This window comes from Tiliqua scincoides, chromosome 2 (genome assembly GCF_035046505.1).
Source record: "Tiliqua scincoides isolate rTilSci1 chromosome 2, rTilSci1.hap2, whole genome shotgun sequence".
Classification (NCBI taxonomy): Eukaryota; Metazoa; Chordata; class Lepidosauria; order Squamata; family Scincidae; genus Tiliqua; species Tiliqua scincoides.
In genome coordinates, this window is record NC_089822.1 from 175,084,510 (window position 1) to 175,099,487 (window position 14,978).

General features: G+C 42.0%; 1 protein-coding gene across 2 annotated transcripts in view; it reads left to right on the top strand.

Annotated features, from left to right (window-relative positions):
- The window catches only part of DOCK2 (dedicator of cytokinesis 2), a 337,258-nt gene that overhangs the window by 17,707 nt on the left and 304,573 nt on the right, over positions 1-14,978 (top strand). For both annotated transcript variants that reach the window (XM_066613322.1, XM_066613323.1), the window contains exons 4-9: positions 3,070-3,125; positions 4,176-4,272; positions 6,110-6,258; positions 8,270-8,405; positions 12,160-12,314; positions 13,656-13,737. In XM_066613322.1, coding sequence (XP_066469419.1) covers positions 3,070-3,125; positions 4,176-4,272; positions 6,110-6,258; positions 8,270-8,405; positions 12,160-12,314; positions 13,656-13,737 — 675 coding nt within the window. The remainder of the gene's footprint in view (positions 1-3,069; positions 3,126-4,175; positions 4,273-6,109; positions 6,259-8,269; positions 8,406-12,159; positions 12,315-13,655; positions 13,738-14,978) is intronic.

The window sequence follows — 14,978 nt, forward strand, 5'->3', positions numbered from 1 at the left end:
TGATCCTGGGAGGGCAGTGGGATCTGTGGTGCCAGTGCATGCCCTATCCAATCCCCCTTCCTGGGCTTGAACCATAGATAGGATCAACTTGGACTTCTGCCAGTGATATCACTTACACAGGTCTGAGTTGACCCATAGTAGCTGCTGGGGCTTACACCTGGGGAAGGAAACAAATGTTCCTTGGGGAAGGAGACCTCCAGCAGCCAAAATTTCCCCACACTGGCACTGCTGCTTCACCCTGTGGGAATTTAGATAGGAATGGGCTGAAAATAAAGTTTTAGAAAAGACAAAACCCCCAACACCAACCAAGTTAAGCTCCCTGTGGCTCAGGGTTAAGCACTGCTTTGCACACCGAAGGCCCCAGGTTCAATCCCTGGCATCTCCAGGTAGGGCAGGAAAAAAATCCTTTCCGAAACACTGAAGAACCACTCTTAGTCTGTGTTGACAAAACTGACCCAGAAGGATCGGTGCTGTACTTCAGTATAAGGCAGATTCTTCTGATCTCCTGAAGCTGATGGTGATGTTACAATAAATAATTTAAAAATGATTGCAGGCTATTCCTTGGGCAAATATAAAGTCTTTGGATTTGGGTTTTATTTTTGGGCATGCTTGTTACACCAGCCCTTCTGCAAACAATAGTATTTTGGCTTATTGAAGAGCCCTTTTGAATCTGACCCAATCTGCTCACATGCTGGTTTCAATCTGTGCTTTGAATGTTTGCTTAAACTAGGGGTGTCCAAACCCTCACCCAGGGGCCAAATCTGGGAGGATTTTATCTGGCCCCTGAGGTTCCCCAGCCTTTAAGGGCTAAAACTAACGCAAAAGACGCACTTATGGATATATACCGTATTCAGCCACTAGAGGAGCCAAATGTAATGCAATGCAATGGAAAGAAATTATTTCATTACATTACATTACATTCAGCGCCTCTAATGGCTGAATGAGATATATACCGATGCTGAGAGACCTGTAATATAAATTATAATGTTAGTTAAACCTAAAACGGAACAGAAACTGAGACAAAAAGTTTGAGATTTTTGTCAGAGGCTGCTTGATGCTTTTTCAAAGTCCATTCCCCCCTTTTCCTGTGCAACTAAATTTTGCTCTCTGCTGCTCTTCTCCTTTCACCCCCACCCACTTATTGTTTTCAATCAAACTCTCAGTACATCAGTCTTCCATGTATTTATTACTTGTTTATTTTACGGCGCTCAACACCGTGTAAGATACGTGATGCAGCCCTTATGCTGAAAGGTTTGGACACTCCTGGTTTAAACAATATGGGGTAGCTTTGGGGCTATTTCACAGGCCTGTTATTTTCAGTAAATATTCTGCTTGATACCTGTTTAATAGCTAGAAAGACATTTCTAGCTTTGAAAAACTGACATTTCAGTTTTTCAACATGTCCTTGTCCCCAGAGGTACAGAGACTGAAAACACGTATTATATGTTGTGCTAAAGACAAGGCTTCCAAGAGGATCACCAGCTCATAGACAGGGTATTGGAAATGAGAAAGACATTGCAGAGATGTCTTAATACATGGCTTCCTGTTGAGCCTTATAGATATTGTGAACTAGCTGTCTTGTATATTTGTACTTGGAGGAAGTAAGAGGTTCTTGGAGGACAAACGTCAAGCCTTCATTTCAGCTACATTAATTTTCAGAACATCAGCAACCTTTATAAGGCCAGCCGATGCTTGTTAAACATCAATTAAAGCTGAAAAGATCAACTCTGCTTGAGAAAAACTTGCTGCAGCGTTTGTAAGCAACGTTTAGTGAGGGGGATGTCAAATGGGATGTGGACTCCTCAGGCTGAAGAAGATAGATGGAAGTCAGTCAGCAGTGACCACAAGGTTTCTGGGCAGTATATTGTATTGTATTGGCAACCTTCAGTCTCGAAAGACTATGGTATCGCGCTCTGAAAGGTGGTTCTGGCACAGCGTCTAGTGTGGCTGAAAAGGCCAATCCGGGAGTGACAATCCCTTCCACACCGGGAGCAAGTGCAGTCTGTCCCTGGTCTGTCTCCCTGGCTATGGGCCTTCCTTCTTTGCCTCTTAGCCTCAGACTGTTGGCAAAGTGTCTCTTCGAACTGGGAAAGGCCATGCTGCACAGCCTGCCTCCAAGCGGGCCGCTCAGAGGCCAGGGTTTCCCACTTGTTGAGGTCCATCCCTAAGGCCTTCAGATCCCTCTTGCAGATGTCCTTGTATCGCAGCTGTGGTCTACCTGTAGGGCGCTTTCCTTGCACCAGTTCTCCATAGAGGAGATCCTTTGGGATCCGGCCATCATCCATTCTCACGACATGACCAAGCCAACGCAGGCGTCTCTGTTTCAGCAGTGAATACATGCTAGGGATTCCAGCACGTTCCAGGACTGTGTTGTTTGGAACTTTGTCCTGCCAGGTGATGCCGAGGATGCGTCGGAGGCAGCGCATGTGGAAAGCGCTCAGTTTCCTCTCCTGTTGTGAGCGAAGAGTCCATGACTCGCTGCAGTACAGAAGTGTACTCAGGACGCAAGCTCTGTAGACCTGGATCTTGGTATGTTCCGTCAGCTTCTTGTTGGACCAGACTCTCTTTGTGAGTCTGGAAAACGTGGTAGCTGCTTTACCGATGCGCTTGTTTAGCTCGGTATCGAGAGAAAGAGTGTCGGAGATCGTTGAGCCAAGGTACACAAAGTCATGGACAACCTCCAGTTCATGTGCAGAGATTGTAATGCAGGGAGGTGAGTCCACATCCTGAACCATGACCTGTGTTTTCTTCAGGCTGATTGTCAGTCCAAAATCTTGGCAGACCTTGCTAAAACGATCCATGAGCTGCTGGAGATCTTTGGCAGAGTGGGTAGTGACAGCTGCATCGTCGGCAAAGAGGAAGTCATGCAGACATTTCAGCTAGACTTTCATTTCTGGGCAGTAGTGTTCCAGCAAACTCAGTAAAATTATGGCAATGATTTAACTGTATAGGTTGTAACACCACAGTATATTAAGAAAGAAAAGTTCACCAGAGCTATTTCCTGGATTGCTATATATGTAGCCTATGCCACCTGGTAAAGTATAACCAGGGTATATTCTTTTCCAACAGGGAATATTTCCAAAGTCTTTTATCCACATCAAAGAAATTGCCGTTGAGAAGAAAAGGTATTGCATCTAGATTATTCTTTTGAAGTGTTATGCTAACTAAGTGAAGCTGAAGTATTATGAGACAATGACTTTCTAGAAACCTCAGCTTGTGTTTGGAAACATCCCTCAGCGGAGTCAAATTCAGTAGAAATTTGATCGAAGGAACAAAAGCTTAGTCGTCAACCCAAAGGCCCTCTATGGTTTTATTCAAGTTGTGCATATTGGGTTGTATCCTCAGTTAACCTTCAGCTTGTGTAAGGGACAGCGCAAGTTTTTTGCCCACAGACATGTGAATGGAGTCCTGACTATCCTTTGCATATGCACAATACAATGTATTGCATGACATATCCTGGTGGGCATTACATTTTAATTCATTGCTACTCAATATCTTCTGCACAGACTTGTGCAACCACATATAGAATAGCATTAAATGCTACCTTACTCCTGTGTGTGAGCCACAGGAAATTATTATTGTCCTTGTCTCAAAATTATATTGTCTCTTATTACTACCCCTAGGGAAGTTGATTAGCGGCAAATTCAAGCCAGACAAAAGGACGCATGTTATGTATATTTCAACTTATGGAATTCACTATCACAAAATAGCTACTAAGTTAGATAGCTTTCAAAAAGAGTTACACAAACTCATGATGAATGGGGACTATCAACACTTGTTAGGCCTGCTGAATCGAACCTTCATCAAATGCATTATACATCTGAATGCCAGATGCTGGGACAGGCCACAGGGGTGGGCTGTTGACTTTGTATCCTGCCGGAGACATCCCAGAGACATCTGGTTGGCTACTGTTGGAAAAAGAATGCTGAACAACATGGACCTTTGATTTGATCCAACCCTTTTATCCCAATGTTGATGTGCGCCTACATGATTAGTACTCTAGCTAAAATCTCATAAACTATAGATGTTGGACAGCTTGGTTAAATTCTGTAATAAAAGGGATTTTTACAGATACTTATTCCTGCCATAAAATGAAAAAAGTCTAGAGATGAGCTGCAGACATAATAGTTTACAGGCAAAAACTTTCATCAAAGCATTGTTTTCCTTCTGCTTAGAAATGCAGAAAACATAATACCTGCTGAGATTCCTTTGGTGCAAGAAGTGACTGGTACGCTATGGGAATGGGGCAATATCTGGAAACAACTCTATGTGGTAAGTTTTTTTTTTCCCCCTTCAGAATTGATTGCAACTATTATGGCTGCAGGGAAAGAAACTTTAACAGGCTTTTGTAGTTAGATACCCATATTCAGCAGGCAGTCCTAAGCCAAATTACTATGGTCTAAGTCTTATTGAACACACTGGGATTGACATTTGAGTAAAAATGCATGCATTGTTATTTATAAACTCAGTCTTTCCTTATTACTGTATTTTTTTTTCCACAGAAGGCTGATTTAAGAGAATTGTTAAAGAAGCAATCCCTTCATTAAAGGGTTTGGATTCTATTGTTAAAATCCTGCCAGTACATCTCTACTTTTAGCAGCTGAGTCTCATGCTGTGACAAGTCTTTGAATGACCTTCAGTATGTAATGCAGACATGTACTTCAAGTGGAAGGTTGAAAGCACCTGTAATTTGGAGCCTGCCTGCTCTTGCTTGTGGCGAAAAGCTGCTATTATATATTTCTAGTGACTTATTTTTTTACCATGTTGTGACAGCCTGTCTTAGTTGAAGAAAGTGACGATTGCATGTTATACAGCACAAGTACACAAGGTGAATACGGTTTGTTTATGCACTGGGCAGACTGCTCATGGCACCTAAAGCAGGAAGCAGTAATCAGGGGCCATTTCTAATAACAACACTTCAAACTTGCGTTTCAATGTTATTAGAAATAGACTCTGTTCATTTACGTGCTTTAGGCACCATGATCAGTACAACTGGTGAGAGAGAGCAGGCTGCAACGAATCATAAGCAAAAGCTTAAAACAAACAAACAAAAAAGATGACCATTGTTATGACAGAGGTTATTGGATTTGTAAAAACACAGTTGTAGCATGTAGCAGACCTCTTCCAAAAATGCAGTTTTTATGGCAAAAGAATCAGTAGAAAAATTAGTGTAGGAAATATAAGTTGATAACTACAATAACAAAAACTTTGTGCAACTTATTTTGTGCCCTGGGTCTAGTTTCTGGTCCTTTTGAATAGTCCAGGCCCCTGAGATTATACAGGCCCAAGTCTTCCACTGCAAAACTGAAATTGTGCTCCAGTTTTTCAGATGACCTTTTTATCCTAGGACTTCCTAGGCTTGCCTCTTTCACTGGGGTTTGAATAGGGATCCCAGGTGATATAGTGACCCGTTCCCATTGGAGTCTCTGTCAACAGAATTTCATTCATTTGGTGAACGTCCTTCAGTTGGTGTTGGTGAAGACTAATCCAGCCCAGCTTTTCCCTGTGTGGAATCTAGGCAGAAAGGGTGAGACTGGATTATGCGAAAGGAAGTTTTGCACTTCAAGTTTCTTGAAGAACCAGGGTTAACTTCTTAGATAGCTCTTGTATTGATTCACTCTGTTTCAGTGTCCTGACTAAGAGATAATACACACTTGAATGTGTGATGAAATTGTTAATTTTTCATGCCTGGTACTTTGTATTCCATGTTACCAGTGCTGACTCAAGATTTTGTGATGCCTGAGACACCTTGCCAAATGCTGCCCCCCTTACCCAATGATATACCAGCCTCTGCTCCTCCCATTGTCCAGTACTCTAGCTCAGCCCTCCGCTCTACATTTCCTTTTCCTCTCTGTCCTCCTTTCCCTTTCCCAATCGAAGGAGGAAGAGGAGGAACCATGAAGGCATGTAAACAGGGTAGAGATGGGCACCTCCAACCAATCTGCTACCTGATACAACTACTTATAGATGGAAGTATCCTGTATGTTACATTAGAAAGCAGGGTGGTTTAGATTTTACATCAGAGATGGGTTCTTTAGTTCTCTGACATACATTCATCTTTTTCATCTTTGAAATTTCAGATACATAAAATTTGAAATATATGTTTCAGGCAAACAAAAAGGAACGCTTTCGACAGGTGCAATCTATGATGTGTGAGTTAATGGAGTGGAGGTCACAGCTTCTCTCAGGAACTTTGCCCAAAGATGAACTCAAAGAACTGAAGCAGAAAGTCACCTCCAAAATTGACTATGGCAACAAGTATGTTCCTTTGTTTTGGTTTACCTCCATAGCTCATCTCTTCCGAAGAAGGGAGTCTTGTCTGCTAAGAGATAGCACTCATGTACAATGGGTTATATCGTAAGTTGATCATGGAGAATTACACTTAGGATATAGCCCAAGAATTAGAAAGCTTAAATGTTTATATAAATTTCAAGTCATGGAATATAATTGGTGTGCTGCAGGTGAGATGTGCCAAACTTGTCCTATCTACTCTAGTATTCCTTTTAACAATAAGCAAATACAGTTGTAATAATGCAAACATTGCCTAAGAGCAGGCATATTGGTTTTTTTAATAGAATGGTAACTCAACAGCCCTTTTAAAATTGTGTCTGACATCTGCTGCATGTACTACTCCTAGATATACCATGTACTTAAGAGATGAACACCTTTCTATGTCCATCCAAGCCAGAAAGTTGAAAAAGGATAAAAAATGAATGTATTTTTGTTTGTGAAAGCAAAGTGTGTGAGATTCGAACTAATAAGTTTGGGAATTTGGCAGAGGTGACCTTTCTCATTTAGCAGGAGATGGGTACTTTATTGTCCCCAAAAGAAGAGCAGCCAGCTCCTATGTGACTATTGTGCAACCAGCAAAGTTTCCTTTCATTCATCTGCCACATTCATTCATCTGCCACATTCATTCATCTGCCACAAATGTGTTATAGCATGCCAGTCAAAAATATATTCAGATAATGATCCCCCCTCTGTATGTGTGTAATGATCCCCCCTCTGTATGTGTGTGTGCGCAACCTTTGAATGCTCCAAGCACTTTATGTACGTTGTCTCAGAAACCATTAACATTAGCATTTTATGATAGTGAGTTGTTGATTGCATGTGTCTTTGCTCTGCAGATGCTAGTGTGGGTTTGGTTCTTAATAAGAACCCCTGGGGTTCAGTGCTTTCCTGAGGATTCCCCCCCAGATGTCCCCCTTTGCCTGGTCTCTGTAGCTGAGATTGTGGCAGCAGATAAGATAGATATAATCTACCAAAATGTTTACCCATTCAGCTGCTAGTTCAATAAAGACAAGGTGAGAAGCAAAAAAGAGGTGTGTGTGCACTAACCACTAGGCTCTATTTCTAAGAGTTAGCCTGCCTTCTCCCTTCCCTGACAGCTTGACATGAGACATTAGCTTCACATTAGACATTATCATTATTAATAGTTATTAAGTGCTTGAAAAATGAGGCATTCTAAAATATAAACGAGAAAGTAAAAGAATGGAGACTTGCTTGCCAGTTTACAATCTAAATAATAATTAGCAGGCGCATTATGGAGATCTGTGTTCTTTGCCTCTTATGTTTTAAATGTTGCCTGCTCTATTCTGTACATGTGTAGAAGGGTGTTCAAATTAATCTCCTCAAAGTGTGTGGCCACTTGAAACATTGCCTTTTTAGTGGGTAAAGCGCAGAACTCCATTACACATGCTTGGTAAAAATTTGATGTGTAAAGTATCTCTGAAAGCCCAATAGAGTGGGGGACAGAGATTTCACATGGAGTCAACCAGTTGTTTAAAAGGTTCTAAGTTTCTGGAACTTGCATATTCTTCATCAGAACAGAAATAATAGATCTTATTCTTTTGTTCAAATGTGTGTTTGTGCATATGAGAGAGAGAAGGTGTTCTGTACTGCAAATACATTTCAGAGACTGCTTGGAATGCAAGCTTCATTCATGCTTTCAGATTGTTTGCCTTAACTTTGAAAGCTGAGATAGCTGCTGTTTTTAAAAAGAGCCTTTAGACTCTGGATTATTGCATGTTCTTATAGCCCCAAAACATTTTGAGAACTCTGAACTGTTTTATATTGTTAGGGAAGGGGCTAAGTTTTAAATACCTAATGAGGTGCATCTCTAATACAAAAACAGGCTCTTGCTTTGGAAATTGGTACTAATGCCAAGCAGTAAACAAATTCAATATACAGCAGGTGATGTGAAATTTAAATATGAAGGGAAAAATAACTCTCAGATATTATTGACAACATGCTCTCTTTATTTCTGCAGGATACTTGAACTAGATCTTATAGTTAGAGATGAAGATGGGAATATTTTGGATCCAGACAAGACCAGTGTTATCAGCCTCTTTCATGCCCATGAAGAAGCTACTGACAAAATCACTGAGCGAATTAGAGAGGAGCTGGTATGGAGTTTGCATAACTTTACTACGTTTTCAAATAGATTACAGGTTGCGTCTCATTATTCACGAGGGTTCTGTTCCCAAGACTCACTTGGATGGCAAAAAACGTACTAAAGCAAATCAATTTAAAGAACAAAGTCCGTTTGTTCAGTTGATTTAAAAACAGCCTTGCTGACCTTTTGAAATGCACACAGAGGCAGTCAGTCTCTCTCCAGGCACTTAGGCTTTACTAGGAGGCAGCAATCCCTCCCTTCACCAGGAGCTGCAGTGAGGGGGAAAGAATGGAGAAGGTGATAATCACGGTCATTTAGCCTTCTTTCATGTGCTGGGGGTGGGGGGTGGGGAAGGGAGGAGTTTGCCTTGTGCCTGGAAAGAGAATGATTGATAGATTGTCAGCCAGCTGCCCTCTCTTGCATTAACGAGGCTATTTTCCTTTAATTTAAAGGGTGAAAAATACGTGGATAATTAGGTTATACCTGTAATCACTTGCATGACTGTCTCTCTACAACAGTAAAAAGCAGTTTTTTAAACTGTGATTTTAAAGGGGTGGATTTTTCCCCTTCTCCAGGGATCAGCACATTCCTTCTCATTTGCAGTGGCCATTCATGTTGAGTCAAATCTGTGTATAAAAAATCTGTGTATAACAAGATTGCACCTGTATTTCTTAGTAATGGAAGATGATCTAAGCCAGGGGTCACCAAACTTTTCAGTATGAGGGCCACATCATATATTTTACATATTTTTGCGGGCCCCAAAAAATCAGTTTTATGAATGAATGAATGAATGTACAAGTTTTACTTGGATATTTTTTGTAATCAGCATGGGATGGTTCAGAACAAAAGAGAGATGTGACAATTACAAAGAAACAATGCCATGCTTAAAATGAGAAATGATATGTAATGAGTGAAAATGTCAAACATTAGCAAATGCTCTGACAGAAAAAACAAGTTGCTGCAGGTCGGATAAAATCTTGTGGTGGGCTAGATGTGGTTCCCAGGTGGTAGTCTGGAGATCCCGTAATCTAAGCCTAAGAAATGTATTCTTTTTTTGTCTTCATCCAACAAAGGGTGCAATCCTAACACCTTATGTCAGTGCTTTCCATCACTGGCATAGCAGTGCCAATGGGACGTGTGCTGCATCCTGCAGTTGGGTGGCACTCACAGAGGCCTCCTCAGAGTAAGGGATTGTTTGTTCCCTTACTTCAGAGCTGCATTGCCCTTATGTCAGTGCTGGAAAGTGGTTAGGATTGCACCCAAAGAAGTCTCCCATAACCAGAAAATGAATATTGGGAATATTACCTTTTTACTTTACAATGCACTGTCAATTTTTTTTTAATTTAACCTCGGCAAGGTTTTTAGTATTTCAAAAAGATGTACCCATTGATACAGATGGGCTAATCCCTCTGTGAGCGATGCAATCACCCCTTGTGAAAGAAAGGGAGACCTAAAAACGGTCACACTGTATGACACAGGCTGCAATCCTATGCACACTTTCATGGGATCAAACGCCACTGGACACAGCACAACTTACTTTGAAACGTGCATAGGATTGCACTGACGTACCATCAAATGTTTTCCAAAATGCATACTTAACCAGCCAAGCAGCTTTATTTTGATTTGGAAATCTGCTGTTCATATATTGGCCTCTTAAATGACTTCATTCTACTGGTCCCAGTTTTCAAAGCTTACTGTGTTGCGGGCAGCAACTGTGCATTTCAAATGTGACCTCCTCCTGTAGTCTAGGCCCATTCTGTGTTCTTGAGAGGCTGTTTTCTATGCCAGAGTAAATGGAGATGCTGTCACCATCTTAGCCTCCTTGAAGAACCAAACACAATAGCTCTTATGAGCTCCTCTATAGTTGGATGGAAGGAAGTAGTCTAGTGGCACTTGAATCCACATTTGAAATGTCTTGACAATACTGCAAAGCTTATTTGGAGATATTTGTGTGTAACTGACAAAAAATTAAAACCTAGTTTCATGTAAGAAGTCCACAGTGCAATTGATGAATCCTTGAAATGATCATTTTTAAAATACAGTATTATTGATCAAACATCTGTGTCATAGGCAAGGCAACGGTGATAATACGTAAGCATGCTTATTTTGCAAAACTGATAGGCTTCAATAAATTTTCACAAAAGTGCTAATTAAGTGCTCAATCCATTCAAGTTTCCAGCGCTGATGCAGCCACAATGCAGCCCTGAGATAAGAGAGCAAACATTCCCTTACCTTGAGGAGGCTCTGTGACTGCCTTGTCACTGCAGGATGCATCACATGCCCCAGCGGCAAGCTGGGATGGGATTTGGCCCTAAGGCAACTATCCTATACGCACATACATTGTACCAAGTCCATTGATCATAGGGTGACTTCTGAGTAAATTTGCATATGTTTTCACTGTAATAACCAGTGGGGGTCCTGGCAGTTTTCCCGTCATGGACTACCCCCATTTGCCACCCCAACCCAGAAGTAATTGTGGTGACATCATCGTCACCGCAATTACTTCCACACCACTGCCTCCATTTCCCCTTTAATAAAACGGGGGAGGAAGGAGGCAGCCCTGGCTCTGGTGGAGCCTTCCACGCCACTGTTAAGTGGTACTCAATAGGCAAGCACCACCCACCTCCTGAAAGTGTTGATTGCCTCCTGGGTGCTGCTTTTAGTGGCGCGAAAGGCTCCATTGGGGCTAGAGGTGGTGTGTGCCTCTTCCAAAATCAGGGGAGACGTGTGCCACTTCTGGCTGGCTACCTGACTATTTGAGGGTTGCCCTCTTCTCCCCTTCCTTTAAAGGGGAAGGTTGGATAACCTTCCTTCCTTGGATAAGGTTGGGAACTGCACCTAGAGTGGCTGCAGGAGTGCAGTTACTCTAGGGATGATTCCCCACTGATCTGAAGGCTGCCCTGAGGGCAGCCCTCAGATTGGCTCTGAACTGCACTGACAGTGGCTGTGAGAAAGCAGCCACTGTTGGCACGGTTTGCGCTGACAAAGTGGGGGGGGGAGTGGGTCGTGGTGCCGCCCTCCACAAACCTGGTACCTGTGACGTTTGCCCCCACTGTCCCCCCAGTATGCGCCTGGTAATAACCCAATCCTATGTTTCCTCCCTCCCCCACCCCTGGTGCAACCATGGCAAAAATGTGTGTGTGTGTATCCAGTATGGGACAGGAGGCTTTAGAAGGAAAAAAGAATTTTCTCTCTGTAAACCTCCTACCCTGCAATGGTCTGCTTGAACCTGCACCTACCCGGAATTTTGCTGGCACAAGTGTGAGAAGAGTAAGGAGGTGGGAAGGCTGTTGCTGGAGGGGATAGAATCTCGTGTGCGCCACTGCTGTCTGATCCACCCGTTCCTGCAGCCTCCATTCCTCTCCCTCTGTGTCCAGTTTTGCCCCAACCTGCTCTGTTCCACCCTCCCCTGCTACCTTACCTTCTTTGGTGGGCTGCTGGCACTCCGTTGGCATACACAAGAAGGCTTTGAACTTCCTGCTGGAGCACCAGTTTTACCGCTGTTTTTTCAGCAGTTGTCACCAGTTGCTGAACACCAGAATGCGTGTTCCACTGCTGGTGAGGCCCTTGCGTCATAATTCTTGTATCCCAAGAGTCTGAACTCAAAGTTCATCTCATAAATGCACCTAATACATGTTATAGTTTACATTGTGCTCTGCCTACAGAAACTGTGACTGGCCCCCATTCTAAACTATATTACTTATGCTTAATTGCTTATGGTTTTCTTTTGGATAACATCAAACCCCTCTTACCTTTGTGTACAGTCAAAGGACGAGTCTGATTATGGAACCTTTTCCCGAAACACATCATCCCCCACCCACAGCCTTTATGTTTTTGTAAGGAATTTTGTCTGCAGAATAGGAGAAGACGCTGAACTTTTCATGTCCCTCTATGATGCCCAAAAAGACGCCATCATAAGGTAGGCTACTTTTCTTTCATCACTGCAAGGCAGCAGTCCTCTCTCATAAACTGAAGTGTGCTTCTGTGATCAGTGTGTGACTCTTTACAGTGATCCATTGCAAATAAAACAAATATCTTTAACTGCTTGAGGTTGTAAATTGGCAGGTACTTCACATAAAACTACTGGCATGAATGCCTTCGTTTAAATAATGTTTCACACTAGGAACAAGACACTTTACAAAAGGGATTGCAGTGGGTGTTTTGGTACATTAAGAGACAGAACAGCCAAAGAATCAAAAATAGAATGAATGGGCATAAAGGTAGAATGGTTGGGAAAAGGCAGATAATAGCAAAAGAATCAATGAAAATGTCCTGTAATTGGCCCTTTAAGTATAAAAGAAGTGAAGCCGGTTGCTGGATTTGGACACAAGTTAAAGTCTGTTCTGTGTAACCTTAGGGGAAGAGGCAATGCTGGTCACACTTACTCTTTACTTATCATTTAGTGGGAGAAGAGAGGCTTATTAGTGGGCCTCAGAAGGTCTTATAAGGCCTTAAAAGTTGCTTCTGAAAACCGAAAATGACTTTTAAGGCCATACGAAGCCTCAGAACAGGCTCTGGACACAACCAGAGCATAGCACTGGTCACATTTGGAGGGGGCGGGTGTGGCCTAGGGGTGGCTCTCTGACTACAGCCCTCAGCCAGGTGCTGCAAATAGTATGTGGCCCCTGGACTGAAGTGAGTTTGACACCCCGCCTTAAAAGTTATTTAAGTAATTATAGTGTCCTTGCAAATCCAGTCTGTTGCATAATTATTTGAATTGGACTTCATAGCAAGGCAGTATTTCATCTTTGGAATAAGGACCTTCAAAAGCCTTACAAATTACAACTGTACAAAGAATGGCATATATTTAAGTATCAATCTGTAGAAGATGCCAATCATCTTCTCTTGCCATTCGTTGCTATCTGGCTTTCCCTCTCTGAATGTGTAACTGATGCCCTTCTGATGTCTAACTACCTCATGCCCTTCCTTCAAGCTGCTCCTCTAAACTCACTCACTTGACTGTTGGTTTTCCCTCTTAATCTTCATAACAATGCTTTTCCTTCCCTTTGTTTGTCTCTCTCCTTCCTTCTGATACACCACTGCATGCTTTAGAGATTATCAGCAGGAACCTGTCTCTATTGCCTATATAACTCTGTAAGGTGCTGTGTACACTATACACCAATGGTGGTATAAATTATGATAAAAGTGTTCAAATTTGTGCTGAGTAATGAATATTAGATGATACTGTATTACATGTAAGTTCTGCACTTTAAGCCATTGGGTGACATGATCCTACTGTGTCTGTTTTCTTTCGACACAGTGAAAATTACTTGATCAGGTGGGGAAGTAAAGGTTTCGTCAAAGAAATTGACAATTTCAACAACCTGAAAGTGGTGTTCACTGTAAGTAGCTAGTTTTGTTTTCTAAATGCTCCCCTTGTTTCATTTATTTATATTTATTTTTAAAAACTGTGACGTTTCATTATAAGAAACATTTCTCATCTCCAGTGTAGGATGTTCTGTTTTCTTCCAAAATTGCTGGATTTTAAGGAGAGAAAGCATCTAGAAATTGCACCGCAGTTTTTCTTGGTGGTCTGATTTAATACAAGAATTTAAATAGCAAATGTGACTTGGGCTGCAATCCTATACACACTTATCTGGGAGTAAGCCCCATTTAATACAATGGGACTTACTTCTGAGTAAACATGAATAGGACTGTGCTCTTGGGCAAAGAGATGGTTGATGGTTTAGTTGGAGAATTGCCATACTCTGGAAAAGTATCATTATTCAAAGTATCGTAAAACTAATTTTAAGTAAAAGTAGGTGTTCTTATCAATAACATTTAAGGGAAAGTATCTGCATACAATTCAAATTTTTAATCCATAAGAACATAAGAACAGCCCCACTGGATCAGGCCATAGGCCCATCTAGTCCAGCTTCCTGTATCTCGCAGCGGGCCACCAAATACCCCAAGGAGCACACCAGATAACAAGAGACCTGCATCCTGGTGCCCTCCCTTGCATCTGGCATTCTGACATAACCCATTTCTAAAATCAGGAGGTTGCGCATGCACATCATGGCTTGTAACCCGTAATGGATTTTTCCTCCAGAAGCTTGTCCAATCCCCTTTTAAAGGCGTCCAAGCCAGTCGCCATCACCACATCCTGTGGCAAAGAGTTCCACAGACCAACTACACGCTGAGTAAAGAAATATTTTCTTTTGTCTGTTCTAACTCCCCCAACACTCAATTTTAGCAGATGTCCCCTGGTTCTGGTGTTATGTGAGAGTGTAAAGAGCACCTCTCTATCCACTCTGTCCATCCCCTGCATAATTTCGTATGTCTCAATCATGTCCCCCCTGAGGTGCCTCTTTTCTAGGCTGAAGAGGCCCAAACGCCGTAGCCTTTCCTTATAAGGAAGGTGCCCCAGCCCTGTAATCATCTTAGTCACTCTCTTTTGCACCTTTTCTATTTCCACTATGTCTTTTTTGACATAGTGGAAATCCAGGGCAAAATTCTTCTAAAATTATACTAGCTTAAACTGTGGTGAGTTCAGTTTACTTTTAGCTCCACTTAGCTGTGCTCGTCATCTATCTGGAGATGAAAAAAGCACCAACTGTATTATTTTTATGGTTAGATGTAGATA